At 48.6% G+C, this 20,766-nt stretch overlaps 1 protein-coding gene across 1 annotated transcript in view; it reads left to right on the forward strand.

The window, feature by feature from the left end:
- EIF2S1 (eukaryotic translation initiation factor 2 subunit alpha) overlaps positions 1-20,766 on the forward strand; it is a 132,869-nt gene that overhangs the window by 67,680 nt on the left and 44,423 nt on the right. The window contains exon 5 of the mRNA XM_086937124.1: positions 18,990-19,096. Coding sequence (XP_086793250.1) covers positions 18,990-19,096 — 107 coding nt within the window. The remainder of the gene's footprint in view (positions 1-18,989; positions 19,097-20,766) is intronic.

Raw genomic sequence — 20,766 nt, forward strand, 5'->3', positions numbered from 1 at the left:
CTTGGTGTTAGTGGATGTGGAGTTGGTCTTGGTGCCGTCGAATTTGCAGGAGTTGCAGGTGAAGGGTCCATGGGTGTGTCCAGGGGCGGCTTGGGCGCAGTTGGGAAGTCGGCCGGGGTTTAGGGCTAGGAGGGTAGAGGCGACGTATGTAATGCGGGGGGGGGGGGTGGACGGTGCGGGGGCCAGGGGGTATGGCGCTGGGCGCGGTCGGGCGTAGACGGGCTTACCTTTGGCGCGACCGCTGCGCGTGGACCCTGCGCGAAGATGCATCTGTCATAAGTTGAGAAGTGGAGGGGGGCGGAGCATGGGAGGGGGAGCTGGGAGGCGTGAGCGTGGGGGGAGGGACGGGCTGCAGGCACAACAAAATGGTGGACAAACAACAACAAAAAGGACAACAGTACGCTATGGGCGCAATCAGGCAGCATTTGACCTCAGGGGGCAGTGCGGGTAAAGTGGACTAGCGGTGTAACACAAGATAAATAAAATCACAATAAGTGAAATCACCAGACAAAGCGATGCAGAGCACTACGCCACAGATCGGGTTCCAATTCTATGTAATTTAAGCTATGACAGAGGGGAGGAGCAGTGCGGAGCGCTACAGACCGGGTGCTGAGTCAATTACAATAAGAGTATGGCAGTGGGGAGAAGCAGCTCTACAGGTACTATAAAGTAATATACTCAAAGTAAAATTATACACAAAGTAATCAGAGCGGAGCGCTACGTTACAGAACGGATGCAGAAACAATTTAGTTAAAAATATGGCAATGGGGAGAAGCAGCGCTACGATACCACAGCAGCGCTATGAGGTCGGGAGGAAGGGTGGAGCAACCGCTTTCCAAGGAGTCAAGCTAGTCACAGAGAACCCCAGCCTGGCCGTTCCTGGTGACTCGTGGGTGGGAGGGGGAGCTGGGAGGCGTGAGCGTAGGGGGAGGGACGGGCTGCAGGCACAACAAAATGGTGGACAAACAACAACAAAAAGGACAACAGTACGCTATGGGCGCAATCAGGCAGCAATTGACCTCAGGGGGCAGTGCGGGTAAAGCGGACTGAGAGCTGTGTGGGCTGTGAGAGCTGTGTGGGCTGTGAGAGCTGTGTGGGCTGTGAGAGCTGTGTGGGCTGTGAGAGCTGTGTGGGCTGTGAGAGCTGTGTGGGCTGTGAGAGCTGTGTGGGCTGTGAGAGCTGTGTGGGCTGTGAGAGCTGTGTGGGCTGAGAGCTGTGTGGGCTGTGTCGGCTGTGTGGGCTGTGTGGGCTGTGTGGGCTGTGTGGGCTGTGTGGGCTGTGTGGGCTGTGTGGGCTGTGTGGGCTGTGTGGGCTGTGAGGGCTGTGAGAGCTGTGTGGGCTGTGTGGGCTGTGAGAGCTGTGAGAGCTGTGAGAGCTGTGTGGGCTGTGTGGGCTGTGTGGGCTGTGAGAGCTGTGAGAGCTGTGTGGGCTGTGAGAGCTGTGTGGGCTGTGTGGGCTGTGAGAGCTGTGTGGGCTGTGAGAGCTGTGTGGGCTGTGAGAGCTGTGTGGGCTGTGAGAGCTGTGTGGGCTGTGAGAGCTGTGTGGGCTGTGAGAGCTGTGTGGGCTGTGTGGGCTGTGTGGGCTGTGAGAGCTGTGTGGGCTGTGAGAGCTGTGTGGGCTGTGTGGGCTGTGTGGGCTGTGAGAGCTGTGAGGGCTGTGAGCTGTGAGGGCTGTGAGAGCTGTGTGGGCTGTGAGAGCTGTGTGGGCTGTGAGAGCTGTGAGAGCTGTGAGAGCTGTGAGAGCTGTGAGAGCTGTGAGAGCTGTGAGGGCTGTGTGGGCTGTGAGGGCTGTGTGGGCTGTGTGGGCTGTGAGAGCTGTGTGGGCTGTGAGAGCTGTGTGGGCTGTGTGGGCTGTGTGGGCTGTGTGGGCTGTGTGGGCTGTGTGGGCTGTGTGGGCTGTGAGGGCTGTGAGAGCTGTGTGGGCTGTGAGAGCTGTGAGAGCTGTGAGAGCTGTGAGAGCTGTGAGGGCTGTGTGGGCTGTGAGAGCTGTGTGGGCTGTGAGAGCTGTGTGGGCTGTGAGAGCTGTGTGGGCTGTGAGAGCTGTGTGGGCTGTGAGAGCTGTGTGGGCTGTGAGAGCTGTGTGGGCTGTGAGAGCTGTGTGGGCTGTGAGAGCTGTGTGGGCTGTGAGAGCTGTGTGGGCTGTGAGAGCTGTGTGGGCTGTGAGAGCTGTGTGGGCTGTGAGAGCTGTGAGAGCTGTGAGAGCTGTGAGGGCTGTGTGGGCTGTGAGAGCTGTGTGGGCTGTGAGAGCTGTGAGAGCTGTGTGGGCTGTGAGAGCTGTGTGGGCTGTGAGAGCTGTGTGGGCTGTGAGAGCTGTGTGGGCTGTGAGAGCTGTGTGGGCTGTGAGAGCTGTGTGGGCTGTGAGAGCTGTGTGGGCTGTGAGGGCTGTGAGAGCTGTGTGGGCTGTGAGAGCTGTGTGGGCTGTGAGAGCTGTGTGGGCTGTGAGAGCTGTGTGGGCTGTGAGAGCTGTGTGGGCTGTGAGAGCTGTGTGGGCTGTGAGAGCTGTGTGGGCTGTGAGAGCTGTGTGGGCTGTGAGAGCTGTGTGGGCTGTGAGAGCTGTGTGGGCTGTGTGGGCTGTGTGAGCTGTGTGGGCTGTGAGGGCTGTGTGGGCTGTGAGGGCTGTGTGGGCTGTGAGGGCTGTGTGGGCTGTGAGGGCTGTGTGGGCTGTGAGGGCTGTGTGGGCTGTGAGGGCTGTGTGGGCTGTGTGGGCTGTGTGGGCTGTGTGGGCTGTGTGGGCTGTGAGGGCTGTGTGGGCTGTGAGGGCTGTGTGGGCTGTGAGGGCTGTGTGGGCTGTGTGGGCTGTGTGGGCTGTGTGGGCTGTGTGGGCTGTGTGGGCTGTGTGGGCTGTGTGGGCTGTGTGGGCTGTGTGGGCTGTGTGGGCTGTGTGGGCTGTGTGGGCTGTGTGGGCTGTGTGGGCTGTGAGGGCTGTGAGGGCTGTGAGGGCTGTGTGGGCTGTGAGGGCTGTGAGAGCTGTGAGAGCTGTGAGAGCTGTGTGGGCTGTGAGAGCTGTGTGAGCTGTGTGGGCTGTGAGAGCTGTGTGGGCTGTGAGAGCTGTGTGGACTGTGTGGGCTGTGAGGGCTGTGAGAGCTGTGAGAGCTGTGTGGGCTGTGAGAGCTGTGTGAGCTGTGTGGGCTGTGAGAGCTGTGTGGGCTGTGAGAGCTGTGTGGACTGTGTGGGCTGTGTGGGCTGTGTGAGCTGTGTGGGCTGTGAGAGCTGTTGGCAATGTAAATAACAATGCCATTTATTTATAAGTAAACAAAAAAAAGAAATGTCATGAGCAATGCCAATAGCTCTAACTTTTCCAAAGGCGAAACCATTGCATTGTAAATGCTTGTTCTAATGTTTCTGGCAGCCAATCAAAGAGCTCACTCCTGCGGGCAGGGAAGGAGATGAAAGTATTGCTCTTGCACGCAGGTAGCTGCATTTCCAGCATGTGAACGGGGTGTGGTTGGAAGAGCGCTATCTTGCTTTTTATTTAATGCTATGTGGAAAGTTTTTCCACATCATGCTTATTTTAATTTATTTTATGCGTCAAGTGTTTCCATGTTGTGGGTGATAACCACATCTTGGTGGTTATCTTGTCCTGGGACGCAGTGCTTTTAAAGTGTGGTGGATGAAGAGGTGTTATAGATAGGTGGGTTTGAGCAGCTCTGCAAGTCCGTTTATGGTATTTATTATGATGCTCCATAAAGCTGGTTACTGCACGGGATTGTCCATTCTGGGTTAGTTAAAGGTTTATGGTCTTGAGCAGGCATAGGTTGTTCACCTAGACATCCTAAATAGCTATGATGCTCAAGATATGCAGTTCTAATAGGGTACCAAAATCATCATCTTCTAGCTTCCTTTTGAATAATGTATTATCACCATCAGCAGAAAGGTAATGTTTACGATTCCAAGCTCTGCCCAACTCCATGTGTCAGCTGGGAAAATCCACCACTCACAGCCATGATCATCAAAGCACATACGTATGGTAGAGCCACAGAGGTATGCATGTAATAATGGAAGGGTGGTAATATGACAGTTTGACATTTAGTAAATCTCAAACGGATTCCATTGCATTGGGTCTAGGCCAAATAATTCACTGCCATGATTCAATGTAGAAAAGCCGGAAACAAACATTTTTGGGAAAAACAATGTTGATGAAAGTCCCTTTTTTGTCACAGTACTGCTGGAGCTCATGTAGACTGATCGGTATCCACATAGATTTAATGCGTGCATACTTGTTAAACAAGACTGGCAGACAGGCCAGTGGTGTTCTCCTCTGTGTGGACTTGAAAGGTGCATATGCCATCAATTAGCTTCATCCCACAAGCATGATGGGATCCAGCTGATGAGTGGGTCTGTGATACACGGGGCTTGCAAGCTTTGGAGTACAAGATGATCGATAATGTCAAAAGCGCAAATAGATGTGATAAAATCGGCAAGTTTGTCCCAACCACTTCCTCATCTGCAGATTTCCTGAAATCCAAGAATATCCCCACAGATTCAGCTTCTCTCACATACCTAACCTGCTCAATAAGAGTCAAGGCTATACTTTGATACACTGACTTATTATAGCTTTCTACAGTAAACTCTAGGTACGAAACTGGTCTAAAACTGGATACAACTGTGCTGTTGAAGCTTTTGCTTCTGTCACAGATGCTGTCACTGAAGAATTTATATTTATAGACTATGGTTATTTAATGCTGCCCTCGTTAGCAAACTTGGGCAGGCGGATTTCATGGAAAAACAAGGAGAGAGCGAGGGAAAGAAAAGGGGGTACGTCCTGATCCCCAATGTAATGCTAGACTTAAACAATGTGGACGAACCCACTATGCGTATGCATTACAATCACTATGTGTGGTAAGTACATGGACCCATTAGGTGTACTTAAAAGACCCCTCCCACACCAATCTAGTTGGTGTCATGCTTCATCCTTGGGGTCCCACACTGGTGACCGAGTGGCCCCCGGTTGGGCTACGACGCCTGGTTACAGCAGAGCTGGTATGGTGCAGATATGTGTTGTGACGTGAATTGATTATATTAAAAATATCTCTAGGAATCCTTGCCTGTAGACTTTATTATTGGCGGCTCAGGATATGGTTAACCTTCCTGGACAAGGGGGGATTCATGCAGGTTTGAATCTGGAGACACTCACCGAGACCAAATTGGGACATCGGAGAAGAACCTCCCCCCTCCCCCTCCAAGCCTCGATTAGCTGCCAAATATCTAAATATAGTGTTTTTTGACAAGTGTCAGTAAGTACGCCGACACTTACACCACACACCTTAGAGCGTGTGTAGGTACCTCACTCGTTTCACATGGCAGTTTTCACCTTTGCCACTCTCTTTTCTCACTCACCTGGTCCTGAAGAAAGCCCTATCACACGTTTTTAATGGGCTGAAACATATAGACCTCAAACACATAGTCACTAATGGTAATAACCTCCTGATAGTTGCATCACACACACACATATATATCTATTCACTGAAAAAACCATAGGTTTCACACCAGTTATAGTTAGGAATCAGCATTTTAAAAAAACTATTAAATTCACTGAAAAAAACATAGGTTTCACACCAGTTACAGTTAGCATGAAGTTTTACTCGCATAAAACCATTGAAATTCCCATGTTATAGTTAGTTGGACTCACTATAACTTGCGCGTGCAATGCAATGCTGATAACGTCACATATTACATCACTCATGACTGTTGTATAACTACATTTAGTTCTACCTTGCCTCTCTCAGAATTAGTACATTGAATTTAGTCTGTCTTTGTGTGATCACCTGATTCGCACTGTTTTGTATCAACTACTGCTCTAGTTGATAGGATAGGGCATTTGCTTTATTACGGGACATCCCTTGTTTTCTCTACCAGAGTTTGTCTACTGACCTGTGGCTCAGGCAGTGCAGAGCACACCTTCCCAGAAACAAAGCAGCGTATTTGTCTTTTTGGGAATGGCCGGGAAATTGCAGTGTATGAAGCACACTATCCCCAGGGATGCCTATGGGAGAGAACTAGAGGCACGGGGCATTGGGAGCAGGCAGCCTTCAACATCAAATGTTTACCACATACGGACCAAGTGGACGTTGTCTTAGGGGATAAATGTCCTTACACCGTCCTTACACCATTATATATGTGATGGTTGACTTGTTTCTGCCTTGTGGCCCGGTCGGGTCGGTGGCATTCATCAGGACCTAATATGTAAGGGCTCCGTTATTACCCTACTTTAAAGAGTAAATACCACTACATGGGGTGATTATTGTCACTGTCCACACAATATATCTGTCTTCTGGCTCCTTTAAGCCACGGGGCAGGAGAAACTACGTCCCACAGGAGGAAGTGAGGGGAAGACCCCTGTTCCTAAGGGTCTCAGGGTGTGTCTCCCGTAACAGTACCTAGTTGTTGCCTCTGCTTCTCGAGGACACCGTCCACTTGTTGTTAATACCATATGGCTGCCACCCACATTAAAATTTAATTGACAAGCATAATGGCTTTTTAAAAATACTCCCTTTTTCTATTTCACGGGCCCCCACTTAGTCTAGAAGTGCATCCCTGTCATCAGGTTATGCCCGCCCTCCACCAAACCAAGTTTTTGGAGGGCGAGGACTGGTCAATGATGAAGCATGACACCAGGTGGTGTGTGAGACCAGTCCGTAACTTTTAGTGAGATGCCCCCCCTTTTCTAACACTGTAAAAACCTTGATCACTTAACTGGGAGCGGCCTGTATGTGGCAGATTGCAGGGCCTGGCTTTCGGGTGGAAGTTGTGCTAAGTGCCTCGGCTGGCTCACCAGCTTCATTGATATTCTAGAATCATCAATGGCCTCATTTGTTAGGTCATGAGCAATGCATGGGGACAGTTAGGGTTGTGGTACCCCTTCATAAATAGCACATTTACAAACTAGAAGTATACCATTTCTAAAGATAGAAAAAAATCAAATGGCTTCTAGTGTTCTTTTGGCTTCTGAAAGATGTATAGGATGGTTTCATTTTCTTGGATCTATGCAAATGATACAAAGCTTTAGTCTGGCAAGATTAGAAATGGTTGGGATGGTTTGAAAGATCCTTTGTAAGAAGCTAACAAAACCTGTGACTGCTTTAAGGGAGAGTGTTGTCACCTTTGTTTGCCTAGGTTTCGCATTTTGTGAGGAAAAACTGCACACTTTAATTTTCATTGGTGGCAGCCTAGCAAAAAGCGGCCAAATCGTTTACCTTTAAGATGACATCAGGCCTGGGTTGCTTGAATGTCCCAGAGAAAGGTTCTTCATGCTGCAACATATAATAATTTTTCCCTGGAGAGGACCGAGCTAACACTGGTTGCCAGTTGACACTCCACTATTGAATCAACATGTGTTTTTGAATTCCCCTTCAGTAAAGTAACATGTTTTGGTAAGTAGTATAGTACCATGTGAGCATTTGCTCTGCACTTGTTGGTAGAGAAATCAGTTAAGTGGGAAAATATGCTTACATTTATTTCTATTCCTTTTTTTACTGCTTATTCAGCCCATTTTGATCAGAAATTAGGTTACAATTGCCTTGTATTGTCTTAAAGTAGTTGAATCTTAAGAATTTTTGTTTACTTCGATTGAATAATACGCAAAGAGTAGCGGGAGTGATTGAGAGGGTGGGTCAAGAAGAAAGTTAGATGTGACCCTGACACAAAGCTCCACAAGTCAAACATCCAGAATGTGACTTAACAAAAAAAGCAAACCATTTGGTAATATCTCCAGCCTCCTCCGCAGATACTTGTATGGCCTAAACCAATCCGTTACTTTCTTCATTTGGTACCACGATCAGCACTGCATCAGTATCCATATTTTGGTCTCCATGGCCCCTTTGTTAGGTTACTCCCTCACAGAGGACCGCAGAGCTTGCCGTTATGGTGAGTTCTCCCTCCTGCTCCCAATGACACTGTGCATGTGCCCTTGATATGAAAAGTTGCCATTTGGATGAGTTACCCACTTTCGGCTGTTTTTTCTTTTCCTCCCATTGCCTGATTTTCAGCCTCCACATTGGATTCTTCCCGATTTACCTCTTTGCATTTGTGAACCTGTAAGCTTCATTGTGTATCATGCCAGCACATCTAGTTTGGTAAACTTCCTGTCCAGCTTCTAGCCACACCATTGTCCTCTGAAACTTTCCATTTAAAATACTACATTCTCCATTGATGCAGAGAAGGCGTTTGACAGAGTCCACTGGTCGTTTCTGCACACGGTACTAGCCAAGTTGGTATGGGAACGTAGTTCCAGACATGGATAAGGAGTAGCAACCGTTAACCCAACACCGGAGTCAGTCAGTGGAACTAACTCCTGCCTTTTACAATCCACAGGGGGAATGCGGCATGGTTGCCCCCATCCCGCTCCTCTTTGCCATGTGTATGGAGCCGTTGGAAAAAAGCATCTGGGCGAACCAGCAAATTGTGGGCATCGCTATGGGGACCAGTCTCATAAACTGACCTTGTATGTAGATGACCTTATGTTGATTCTCACCGATCACACAATTTGATCCTGGTGCTCCTGCAGGAACTCTCCCACCCCCTCCCATGGTCTACGCAAGAAGTGCCATATCTCGGTCTAAAGACCTGTTTCTCCCTAAAGACAGTAGAGAGTAATTGTGCAGACTTGCTGAACACAGTCCTGGAGATCTGGAGGCATTTCCCGGATGGGGAGCATAGCAGCGGTAAAAAGAAGACTGTTGCCCCCAAATCCTCTACATTATGCAGACCCTTCCTCTCCAACCCTGCTCCTGTGCACTGCATACACTCCAGCGACTTATCAATAGCTTCATAAGGGAAAGATAAGCAGCCGTAAATGGCAAGGAAAAGAGCATATGCAACAATCTCTGATGGTGGCCTTGGGATTCCGAAATTGACTAACTACCACCCTGCACAACTTCACTACATGTTTTAATTGACTCGGGCCCTTACGGAGATGTACTGGTGCTTTCTGGACAGGCAGTTGCTGCCATCCACAGACCACCTGAGGTATATATCTCCCCGGTGCTACGAGCCACCGTGACTGCCTGGGTCACTGTGTACGTCAAGAAAGAACTCTTCTCACCCGTACCTACCTCACATGCCTAATTGGCAACCTAAGTTCCGCCAGCTCAATCTGGCAAAGACTACCGGCCTGGCAGGAGGCAGGCTGCAATAGATTGGGAGACTTGTTTGACCCTCCCAGCCTCCAGACCATTCCCCAACTGCAAGATTATTGGGGGCTTCCAGATCAGGAAGAATGGTGATACATAAAGGTCCGACACTGGGTCAGACCACGCCCAGGTCTATCCTAGTCGCAAACTTACTCTGTTCTAAAAATGGATGGTCACCCGTTTTAGTGATAACGACTGCTCTCTAACATCCATTACTTTTTGCCAAAACCTCTTAAGTTGTCCAAATCGTCTGCTCAGACCAGATGGAAAGCTGAGCTGGAGTGCACTTTCACACCCAAGGGATGGGCAGAAATCCTTTGCAGAACTGATCTCCTGCTCGCTCCTGAGTGACACAGGAAACTATGCTCAAAATCACCCATTTCTGGTACTACATCCCGGCCAGATTAGCAGCAAGGACTAATGTTGGTGCTCCTGTGGAAAGTCTAGCACACTCACCCATCTATTATGGCACTGTCCCAAGCTACACCGGTATTGGGACGAGGTCCTATGCGACATTAATGAAATGTTTGACACACATCTCCCTTGCTTCCGAGTTACATCCTGCTGTGCCCGCCCATTTTCCAGACTTACCCCCTGCAATCCCGAAAAGGGAGGGACATTACACTCGCCCTCTGTCTCGCAAAACAAGCGATCCTGAATCACTGTGGCACAGATAATAAACCGACCCAGGCCGACTGGCTACTCAAACTGTGGGATCTACTGGGGATGGAAAAGCTCACCACGGCCATAGAGTCCACCTTGCTGCAGTTCGACAAAATCTGGGCACCTTGTGTGCTCTTCTTAGCGCAGGACTTCAGGACTTACTTGCCCCTGCTACCTACAGGTCCTTCGACTGACACCGGAGTCCCCCCACCCCCCTGACTATTGACTGCAGAGGAACTCTCTCCAACCTTTGAGCGACTCCCTCCCACTATCCTCAAGAACTCGTCCCCTTTAGAGACATTTGCACACTGTCCTTTACCCGCCTCCCTCCCCTTCTTCGTGCTCCCTCCTGACCCCCTCCCCCTTTTCTCCTTCTCCTTTCCCGCGGAATCTCTCCTTAGTTGATTCCCTCCCACAAAATGTTCCCCCTCACCGCTGTCTTGGATGTAGGTGAGGTATCTGTATGTTATAACACTTTAATAAAGTTTAGAACCTTAAAATACTACATCCTTTAATGATCTATTTATCTCCTGCTTAGTGCTTATTATTCTCACGGATTTATGACCAGCTATTGTCAACTTTTTAAATGGCTACCCTCAGGGATGTATGTTTTCATACACTATGCTTATCCAGTATTATGGGTGTCTTTCATAGATTCACATGCCTGAATCATTCCCCGTCGTCGAGACGGGAGTCTCCGGTACATAGAAAAGTAATGTCCTATAGACATACATAGAGAAAAGTAGGCCTAAGGGCCTTGCCTTAGTAGCCTATCTATGTTCTTTTATAAAAAGGACCAAACTCCAGAAGGTAGCCAATCCGCTACCACCTCCCTCTAGAACCTTCCTGTCAGGAGCCTCAGTCTCTCAGATTTTCTACCCCACGTTGTGCTAGGGAGTCTCCACCTGAGTTCTCCTCAGGTTTCCTAGTTTACTCTCTTTTCTTCTCAGAAATTGGAGATTTCTTTCGTATATACGCCATGGCTGAACAACAGAAGAAGGGTCTCTTCAGAGCTTGCTCTTCTTGTGGTAAGGAGAGGCTCCACGTCGATGAGAAGCATGAAACCTGCTTATTCTGTCTTTATCCAGACCATTCTCCTAAAGAGTGTAGAATTTGTAGAACATTCTCTACAAAAACACTAAAAGACAAAGAAGGCCGGCTGCTCCTCTGGTTGAACAGGCTGAAAACCAGAGACTACCTGGAGTCTTCAGAAGACAGTGAGATGGCTTCAGTTTCATCTAAATTATCCTTGAAGAGGCCAAGGGTTACTTCCCCTAGCCCTACAGACGTTCCTCCTAAAAAGACTGTCAAAAAGTCTTCTGAGGTAAAATCTACAACGTCTGACATGGAGTTTCCTGCCTTCAGGAAGCAGGCGCCGTCGTCGTCGACGCCTCCGCGCTGAAGAAGACTGTGTCTACAGTCTATGTTTCTACATCGACGACGGTGTCGACGACGATGGTGTCGTCAGCATTCTCATCGACGACAACAACTACACAATCGTCGACGGCAGGTAAGCCTGTGTCGTCGATTATCCTCATCACAAAGCCCTCGACGAAGATCCCGTCGACGACGACAGCGTCGACGACGAAGCCAAAACCGTCGGCGTCGTCTATGAAGACACCCTCGTCGACTGGCGTGCCGTCGTCTAAGTCACCGACGACGGTGAAGACATCGACGGCGACTAAGACCTCGTCGACGAGCGCACCATCGACGACGGGACCGCCGACGAAGGTACCGTCGACGAAACCATCATCAACGACAATTGAAACTCAGTCGACGACGACACCATCGACGGCGCCATCGTCGACGCTATGGAAACAATCGGACTTGATTTCTCCGTTGTCCAGCTGCCAGTCAGCCGCCTACGAAAGAGCACGAAACAACCAATAACCCCTGACTTAACATCTCCAAGTAGGGTGCAAAAGTTACCCCCGTCACATCTATTGCAGGACGAGGAATCAGACGGAGACCAGTACGGACAGGCCACCAGTCCTTCGGATCTCATAGTAAAGTGCCAAAGCACCGATGAAGAGGGAGAAGAGATGGTCTATACAGAAGAGACTGAACATTCGCATGTCCAGACGGAGGTTACACCTATGGTCTGCCTTCCGGTGTCTATAGTTTCAGACTTACGGTTCTTGATCCAAGACTACAAGCAGCTCTTCTCCGAACCAATCACTGTCCCATCAACGGAAGCAAATCCAGTTACATCTGGACCGACACCATCCTCGCGTCCTAGACCATCACCTTTGGTGATCCGTCAGGAAAGACAACCAGTGCACAATGTCCCGTCTTCTGACGAAGAAGTTGTAGAACCAGAAGAGGGAGAGGTTTGGGATGACCAGTCCGACCATAGGGAAGATGAGGACTACATCGCTCCATCTCCGGCCACGCCTGAACCCTCTACCTCGGATTCACCGCCAGTGGACATTGGCGGATTTCACAATTTAGTGTAGAGAGCGGCCATGAGATTCCATATGACAATGGAATCCCATGAAACAGACTGCTTCCTATATGATTTTAAAGACCCGGTTAGGAAAACAACAAGATCAATTCCGATCATTGAGCACATATGGGAACAGGGAAAACAGCTGATGCAGACACCAGCCTCAGTCTCCGCAGTAGTTCCACGGCTGGACAAGAAGTATAAGGCACCAACAACAGCACCAGCCTGCCTTACTGGGCATCCCAAGCCAGATTCTGTGGTTACCCAGGCAGCACAAAAGAACTCTAGGAATCCGGCATCTCCATTGTCCGCTCCACCGGACAAGGAGGGCAGGAAGCTTGACCGTATTGGCAAACGCTTTTCCACCGCGTCGGCCATGACTGTGAAGGTGGCGAATTCCATTGCGCTACTTGGCCGCTACAATAGGCAATTGTGGGAGGATATTGCCCCGTATCTGGCGGAACTACCAGATAATGTGAAAGAGGAAGTTCAATCACTCCTTAAGGAAGATAAAAAACATCGGCATCAGAAATTATCGATTGTGCCGTAGATGTGGCAATGACCGGCTTCAGACAGCTTGCTGGGGCCGCGGTCTTGCGAAGGCAGGGGTGGCTTAAGGCTACATCCTTAAGCCAAGAGGTCCAAACTAAGGTGCTTAACATGCCCTACGACGGCCAGCACCTTTTTGGGGACAAAATCGAGGAGGCCCTACAAACGATCAAAAAAGATACGGACACGGCACGAGCGCTGGGCACATTGCAGTTTAAGAACCAGTCCTTTCGAGGGAGCAGGGGTAGAGGTCAATCCTCTTGCAGAGGTTCTTACCAGAGCAAATCCTCATACTCCTATAACCAAGGCAGATCGCAATATCAACAGCGACAACAGCAACAAGTCCGCCAGACTTCGTATGGAAGGTCCAACTACAGGGGAAAAAATCAAAGGAAAACAGCTGGCGGACGCCAATGACCTTTTCCAACAGCCAGTCTGTCCACAATCTCATTTTTTTCAAACTTGGAGGAAAACTAACACACTTCCTCGACAATTGGAGCTCAATTACAACGGATCGGTGGGTGCTCCAATTGATCCAATTCGGACATTCGTTGGAATTCAATTAAATTCCCCCAACAACTCCTCCTCGCAAGCTTCAACACAGTCGTTTACGATTACTCCTTCAAGAGGTCGCTTCAATGTTAAAGAAAGGAGCGATAGAGCGAGTACCAACAGCTTACAGAGGAAAGGGATTCTATTCCCGCTTCTTTCTAATACAAAAGAAAGGGAAGAAATGGAGGCCCATCCTAGACCTCAGGGCACTCAACACATTCTTGAAGAGTCAATCGTTCCGTATGCTGACTATCCAAGAGATCTTAGGGTCACTAGAGGAAGGAGACTTTATGACGTCTTTAGACCTGCAAGACGCATATTACCACATCCCTATTCACAAAGGCCACAGGAAATTCCTCAGATTCGCAGTGGCAGGTCAGCACTATCAATTCTGTGTCCTCCCATTCGGCCTCAAGTCGGCACCCAGGATTTTCACCAAGTGCCTCTCCCCAGTGGCAGCCTTCCTATGACAGTAAGGACACCAAGTCTTTCCATACCTGGTCGACTGGCTGGTGAAAGCACCATCTATAAAAGGCGCAGTCAAGTCCTCCAGCGCCTGTCTCAATCTTTTCCAGCAACTGGGTCTGACGCTCAATCACGAGAAGTCAACCTTACAACCCTCCCGAGTTCTCGGGGCAACTTTGGATACGGAATGTTCAAAAGCATTCCCATCTCAGGAAAGGAAGCACAAGCTTATCACTCTGGCCACCGCAGTGGCCTCGAGAAAAACTTTGCCGGTCCGTACTTTCAAGTCCCTCCTAGGGATGATGTCCTCATGTATCCTGCTTATTCCACACTGTCGGCTCAGAATGAGCCCTCTGCAGGAGGCCTTGACCAGGCAATGGACGAGGATTGCATTGTGATAACTCAGCAAATGTCCAAGGCCTTGCTATGGTGGAAGTCGTCCAAAAACCTCTCGCAAGGGCTAACATTCCTGCTGCCTGTAGCTCCACACGTGATAACTACGGATGCCTCCCTAGAGGGGTGGGGAGCGGTCTTTCAAGAGCTGCAGATCAGCGGCAAGTGGACGGACCAGGAAAAGCAGCTCCATATCAATCTCCTGGAGCTGAGGGCAGTTTTTGTATCTCTGCAGGCTTTCCTACTGCGCATCAAGAACTCCCCAGTGCTTGTCAGGACCGACAACACTACGACAATGCACTACTTGAACAAACAGGGAGGAACGCGTTCGCTCACACTATCTCGCGAATCACAGAAAATCTGGAACTGACTTGTGCTCCACAGTATCACGCTGTCAGCGGAGTATGTCCCAGGCAAGGACAACATCATAGCAGATGCTCTAAGCAGACAGAGATCGCTGTCCCACGAATGGGAGCTAGAACAAGAAGTGCTGGATCACATCTTTTCGGAATGGGGAAGACCGCAGATCGACCTTTTTGCCACCTGGGAGAACGCTAAATGCCGCAACTTCGCAAGTTGGCATCCCCAGTTAAGGTCCCTCGGAAATGCATTTTCCATCGCATGGCGCAACGTGTTTGCGTACGCATTTCCGCCATTTCCCCTGATACCAAGAGTCCTCCGAAAAATGAAGACCGAGCACTGCACCCGATTCTGATTGGCCCGTTCTGGCCAAGGCAGCATTGGGTCACGGACCTCCATCGCCTCTCAGTCCACCCGCCAATCCGTCTGGGCCAACATCCGTCCCTGCTCACGATGTCCAACGGCCAAGTACAGCACCCGAATCTGAAATCTCTCAGATTATCGGCTTGGCTCCTGAGTACCGAGAGTTCTGCCAACTAGACATTCTGCAGGAGTGCAAAGATGTCCTTGCAAAAGCAAGAGCAGAGAGCACAAATAAGACCTATTCGTTAAAATGGAAGCGCTTTTGCATTTGGTGTAAGGACAAAGATCTACATCCCTTTAAGGCTACTCCGGAGCAGTTACTACCATATCTGCTACACCTGGCACAGGCAGGGACTTGCGCATGCCTCTATCAGAGTACATTTGGCAGCAATTTCTCGCTTTACAAGAACTTCAAAAGGACCCTCTCTCTGGTCACACCGGTTAATAAAACAATTCCTTAAGGGGATTTACAGATCCTTTCCTCGCCCACGGAGAGTTCCACCTATATGGCATCTTAATGTGGTCCTCAACCAATTGATGAAACACCCTTTCGAGCCCATTCACAGAGCAGATGTCAAATACATCTCCTGGAAAACGGCCCTTCTATTTGCCCTGACCTCAGCAAGAAGGGTCAGCGAACTACAGGCTCTTTCCATACAAAATCCCTTCATGCGGTTCAAGGAAGACAGAGTGGTTTTAAGAACTAATCCTAGATTTATTCCTAGGTCCCGTGGGACTTTCATTTAAATGAACCTTTAGTCCTCCGATCATTCTTCCCAAATCCCAGCACTGCAGCGGAAAAATCCCTGCAATCTTTGGACCTGAAGAGGTGTCTTAAATTCTACCTCGACAAGACAAAAGATTTTAGGAAAACGAACCAGCTTTTCATCGCTTTCAGTAGATTAAGAAAAGGCATGCCGCTTTCCAAGCAAAGTATTTCACGATGGATATCTTCGGCAATTGCCTTTTGCCACGACAAAGCAGGACGTCCGTTGCACTCCAAAGTAAGAGCTCATTCTACAAGAGCTGTGTCCACATCGGCAGCGCTCTTTGCTGGGGTGCCAATATTGGACATTTGCTTGGCAGCGACCTGGCAGTCGCCGCATACCTTCACCAGGCACTACTGCCTAAATACGGAACTGATGCAGGATGCAGCAGTGGGCCAGGCTGTGCTTCGCCATCTATTCCAGTGAGCTGAGCCTTCCTCCTTCCCGCCATTCTTCGCTGGTATGCACATTTTCTTTTACTTATTTCTACTTGTTGATGGCTCTTAGTCGCATGATTTGTATTATCTCAGACTATTGTATGCTGTTCCATCAGAAATGTGCATAATGTATTACTTGCTACTCTGATTCAGGCATGTGAATCTATGAAAGACACCCATAATACTGGATAAGAAATGCGTCACTTACCTGTAACTGCAGTTATCCAGTATTGGTGTCTTTCCTAGATTCACATGCAACCCTCCCGCCTCCCCTGGAAAGACTCACTTCTTTCTCTAAAAAGTATTACGCCTACCTAGCTTTGTGCGTACGAAAATCTGAGAGACTGAGGCTCCTGACAGGAAGGCTCTAGAGGGAGGTGGTAGCTGATTGGCTACCTTCCGGAGTTTGGTCCTTTTTACAAAAGGACAAAGGCTGCTAAGGCAAGGCCCTTAGGCCTACTTTTCTCTACGTATGTCTATAGGACATTACTTTTCTATGTACCGGAGACTCCAGTCTTGACGACGGGGAATGATTTAGGCATGTGAATCTATGAAAGACACCAATACTGGATAACTGCAGTTACAGGTAAGTAAATCATTTCTTTCATTGAATACGAAAGCTATAGGGAGTAATTCCTGCTAGAACCCTCTGTTGCTTTTGCCACTATTCACAGCTCCTTCACAATTTTCTGATCTACCTGTGGTTCTGGGTTTACCGCTGTATGACACAATCTTCTATGCTTATCGATTTGCCTCCTTTAATCTGTGGAGAACTGATGGGGTTCCACTTCTTCTCTGGATGCCGCATGGAGCGATTGGGAGAAGTTCTTAGTTGCCATCTTATCGCTCTGGGAAGGAGGAAAGGGAGGGGAATAAAGGAATTAACATAGGAATCAGTTACTAAGCCCTTCCCACGCACCAGAGCTCCAAATTACGACGCTGGGCAATGCACTTGTGGTTTAGCGCCTTAGAGCAGTGAATGACCCCTTTACCACCTGGGAGCTCTGTGGCCAATTGGTTCTGGGGCATGGACAGAGTACAGTTTTTCACAATCCTCAATAGAAAGTTTTTTTTAATTAATGTAGTTTAAAGTAATGCTGAGTTTAGTTACAATCTCACCTACTCTGTACACTAATTGAACATTTATTGATCTTGCTTATCTTTCCAATATGAATAGTTATTATTTGCAAATAGTTCTTTTCTAGCTGTACACTGGTATCCTGGAAATGAGTCTCTGTCTATGCCTCTCCGGCAGGACGCAGCGGGTCAGACTCCCCCCTTTCATCTCGGACCCCACACCGATCACCTGCGGAGTCCCCCATGGCTCCTCCCTCAGCCCAACGCTCTTCAACGTCTACATGGCTCCACTTGCCCCCATCGTTAGAACCTACGGACTCAACATTGTGTCATATGCAGACGACACCCAGCTCATCCTCTCCCTATCCAACGAGCCCAACACCGCCAGACGCAACTTTCGAGAAGGCATGGAAGCCGTCGCCAAATGGATGAAAAACAGCTGCCTTCAACTAAACACCAACAAAACAGAAGTACTCATCATGGGCCCAAACCCCGACGCCTGGAGCGACACCTGGTGGACCACCGCCCACGGAAACCCGCCAACCCCCATAGACCACGCACGCAACCTGGGAATCATCCTGGACTCCGAGCTCAAAATGGACCGCCAGATCAACTCTGTCTCATCTTCCTGCTTCCACACCCTCCGCCTCCTTCGTAAGACCTTCAAATGGATCCCCCTCAAACACCGAAAGACAGTCACTCACGCCCTGGTCACCAGCAGATTCGACTACGGCAACGCACTCTACGCCGGAATAAACAAAAACCTCATCCGCAAGCTACAGAACATCCAGAACGCCGCCGCAAGACTGGTCCTCAACCTGCCAAAACACTGCCACATCTCCCAGCACCTGCGCACACTCCACTGGCTCCCCATCGAGGCGAGAATCACCTTTAAGATGCTCACCCACGCACACAAGGCCCTCCACGGCACCGGACCAGCATACCTGAACAGCCGACTCAAATTCCACGCACCCCAAAGGACCCTACGATCAGCCCAGCTTTCCTACGCCGTGGTCCCCAGCACCAGAAAGACCAGATCGGTAGGCCACTCCTTCTCCTTCCTCGCGGCCAAAGCATGGAACACCCTTCCGCTCCACCTCAAACAGACAACATCGCTCCCCATCTTCGCAAGAAACCTCAAAACCTGGCTCTTCGACAGGCCCCCTCCTTGATGGAATGGAACCTGCACCCCCCCCCCCCACCCCCCCCCCCCCCCCCCCCCACCCCTAGCGCCTTGAGACCCTTACGGGTGAGTAGTCGCGCTTTAACAAACTCCTGATTGATTGTGAAAAAATCCCAGACAATGTGTATTTCCAAGCATGGTACAGATGCCTGGAACTTGGCAAGATTGAAATGCTTTAAATGTTTAAGGTTCCTGGAAAACCTACATACAACATTCTTCATAGTTGTATAATGCATCTCATTCCTGCCTTGATTAAATGTGACCTTTTCAGAAGCAGTGTACTTTGTGTTCTGGAATCTGGAATGTGAACCAATGTGAATGAATCCCAGTATGGTCAGAAGTGCACTTATTCTGGCATTAAACGTTTAAGATGTGATGTTTTGTTGCCATAAATTAATGTAATTTAAATCTAGAATATTTCCCTCCCATCCTGTTGATTAGGTAGTCTTGCATATGGGACTGTATTTGAATTCTCCTGTGGTAATGAGGTCTTCTTGTCAAGAAGCATTGCTTACTTACTGCGCAAAACACTGATCTCAGCAGATTGTAAAAAAGTAGTGTAGTAGAGCAACTTTTCTTACTTGACTCTTTTTCTCTTTTTATTCAGTGACCCATCAATTTTGGATGAACTTGATTTGATAGAAGAGGAGAGGCGTGTGCTTATTGACAACATAAATCGTCGTCTCACCCCACAGGCAGTCAAAATCCGTGCAGGTAGGTTGCAAAGTTACCTTTTAGCTTTGCTCTTCTATTTTTATTTTTGACTTAATAAAAGATAAAGTAGCCACGTCATTATCATCTCTTCGTATGTGTAATTGGATCCCCTATTTCAACATATCGCACTTATAACTTTCTAACATCCGCTCTATATAATGACCACAACCCCTGTTCCACCTTCCGCTGGAAGGGTAGGGTGAAGGGGGAGGGCAAGGGGGTGGCTCGAACAGAGTGGAAAAAATATTTAAGTATAATATTTTCCTTTAGTGTTCTAAGTTTCAAAAGTCTGCCTCCCACCCGACCCTGCACCCTCACCTGGGTGGCATGACTCAGACCCTCATTAGGTAGCCATGTTACTAAGCATATAGTCTCAAGTGTAGACCTCCAATTCCCTCCCTAGTCTAAGCAAATTCCTTTTTGGAATTCTGCACAAATGACTCGGAGGGAAATTTTCATTCAAAGTGGCTTAAGTTTAACAAATGCCTCGGTTTTCAGTTAAACTTCTATGGAAAATCTCCACAAATTTTAAAGGAAAAAAATGGGAATGACTGTCACAGTTGAAAATGTGAAGCAGAAGAGAGCAGTTTTAGTCCAAGGTCTATGGCAGATATGGGAATGCTAAGTTTGTTCATTAGAATTAGACGAATGATCTCGATGAAACCACAGAGAGGAATAAAATGACAGTTTTAGGGTATATAAAACTTTATAAATAAACAAACAGTGATACATCTGATGGATACTACTAGTCGCAGATTCCTCACCTTAGAAAACTCCACAGGCACCAGAGTGGAACTATAACATTTTAGTCTAGCAATGCTCCATGTGCTGCTAGGTGAGGCAGTTCGGCTTGGAGTTAACTCCATACAGCCCCGAATGTTACTAAGCAGAGCTGGATTTAAGCACCACCCCTGTGCATATATGTTAGTTTTTTTCTTTCTGTACCTTCTAACGCTGATACAGAGCTTTGCTCCTAATTTCTTCTGCTTTTAAATGACTCCTGAAAACCCCCAAAAAATCCACTACGCTATGAAACGATGTCAGTTTAAGAGTACAGGTTTCAAACAACTACTGTAGAAACAGATATTGGTCACAGACATGCACAATAAAGCAAAAATGTACTTTGCCATACACAAGAAGTAATTGTGGGCCTCTAGCACTTGCTTCCACTCCAAGTCGAGAACGCGGGCTCGCTCCCACTCCACAGGCTACTCTTGCGAAAGGTCAACTTCACTGTTAAAGTCCTCTGATAAGTCTAAATCGAAAGTCCAAATGCACGAACAAGAAAGCGAAGCAGGACTCAACCCACATTCCACCACTTACCATCCAAAGTGAAGGTGCTAGGCCACCACGATGTTAGCCTGTCTCATCCAGAGCTCTGGTTGGAGAAGAGATTTCCCACTTGATCCCAGGGTGTTTCAGATTTCCCAGGCGAAAGGCGATGCTGTAGCAATTTAACATCTTTAATGAGACCATGCTGCAGATATTTGATGTCCTTCCTGCTCCCTCTGGTCCACATTCAGGCCCCAAGGATCTACAGGTGCCCTCAGTCGGTTTACCACTGTCTAACCCATTTGCAGACATTATGAGCCCAGTGCTGACTCCGGTTCAGACTTCCGCCCAGTCTTCATGACCTATGCCAGTTTCTCCTTTGTTGCCACCAGTCATAT

This window comes from Lissotriton vulgaris, chromosome 9, assembly GCF_964263255.1.
Source record: "Lissotriton vulgaris chromosome 9, aLisVul1.2, whole genome shotgun sequence".
Classification (NCBI taxonomy): Eukaryota; Metazoa; Chordata; class Amphibia; order Caudata; family Salamandridae; genus Lissotriton; species Lissotriton vulgaris.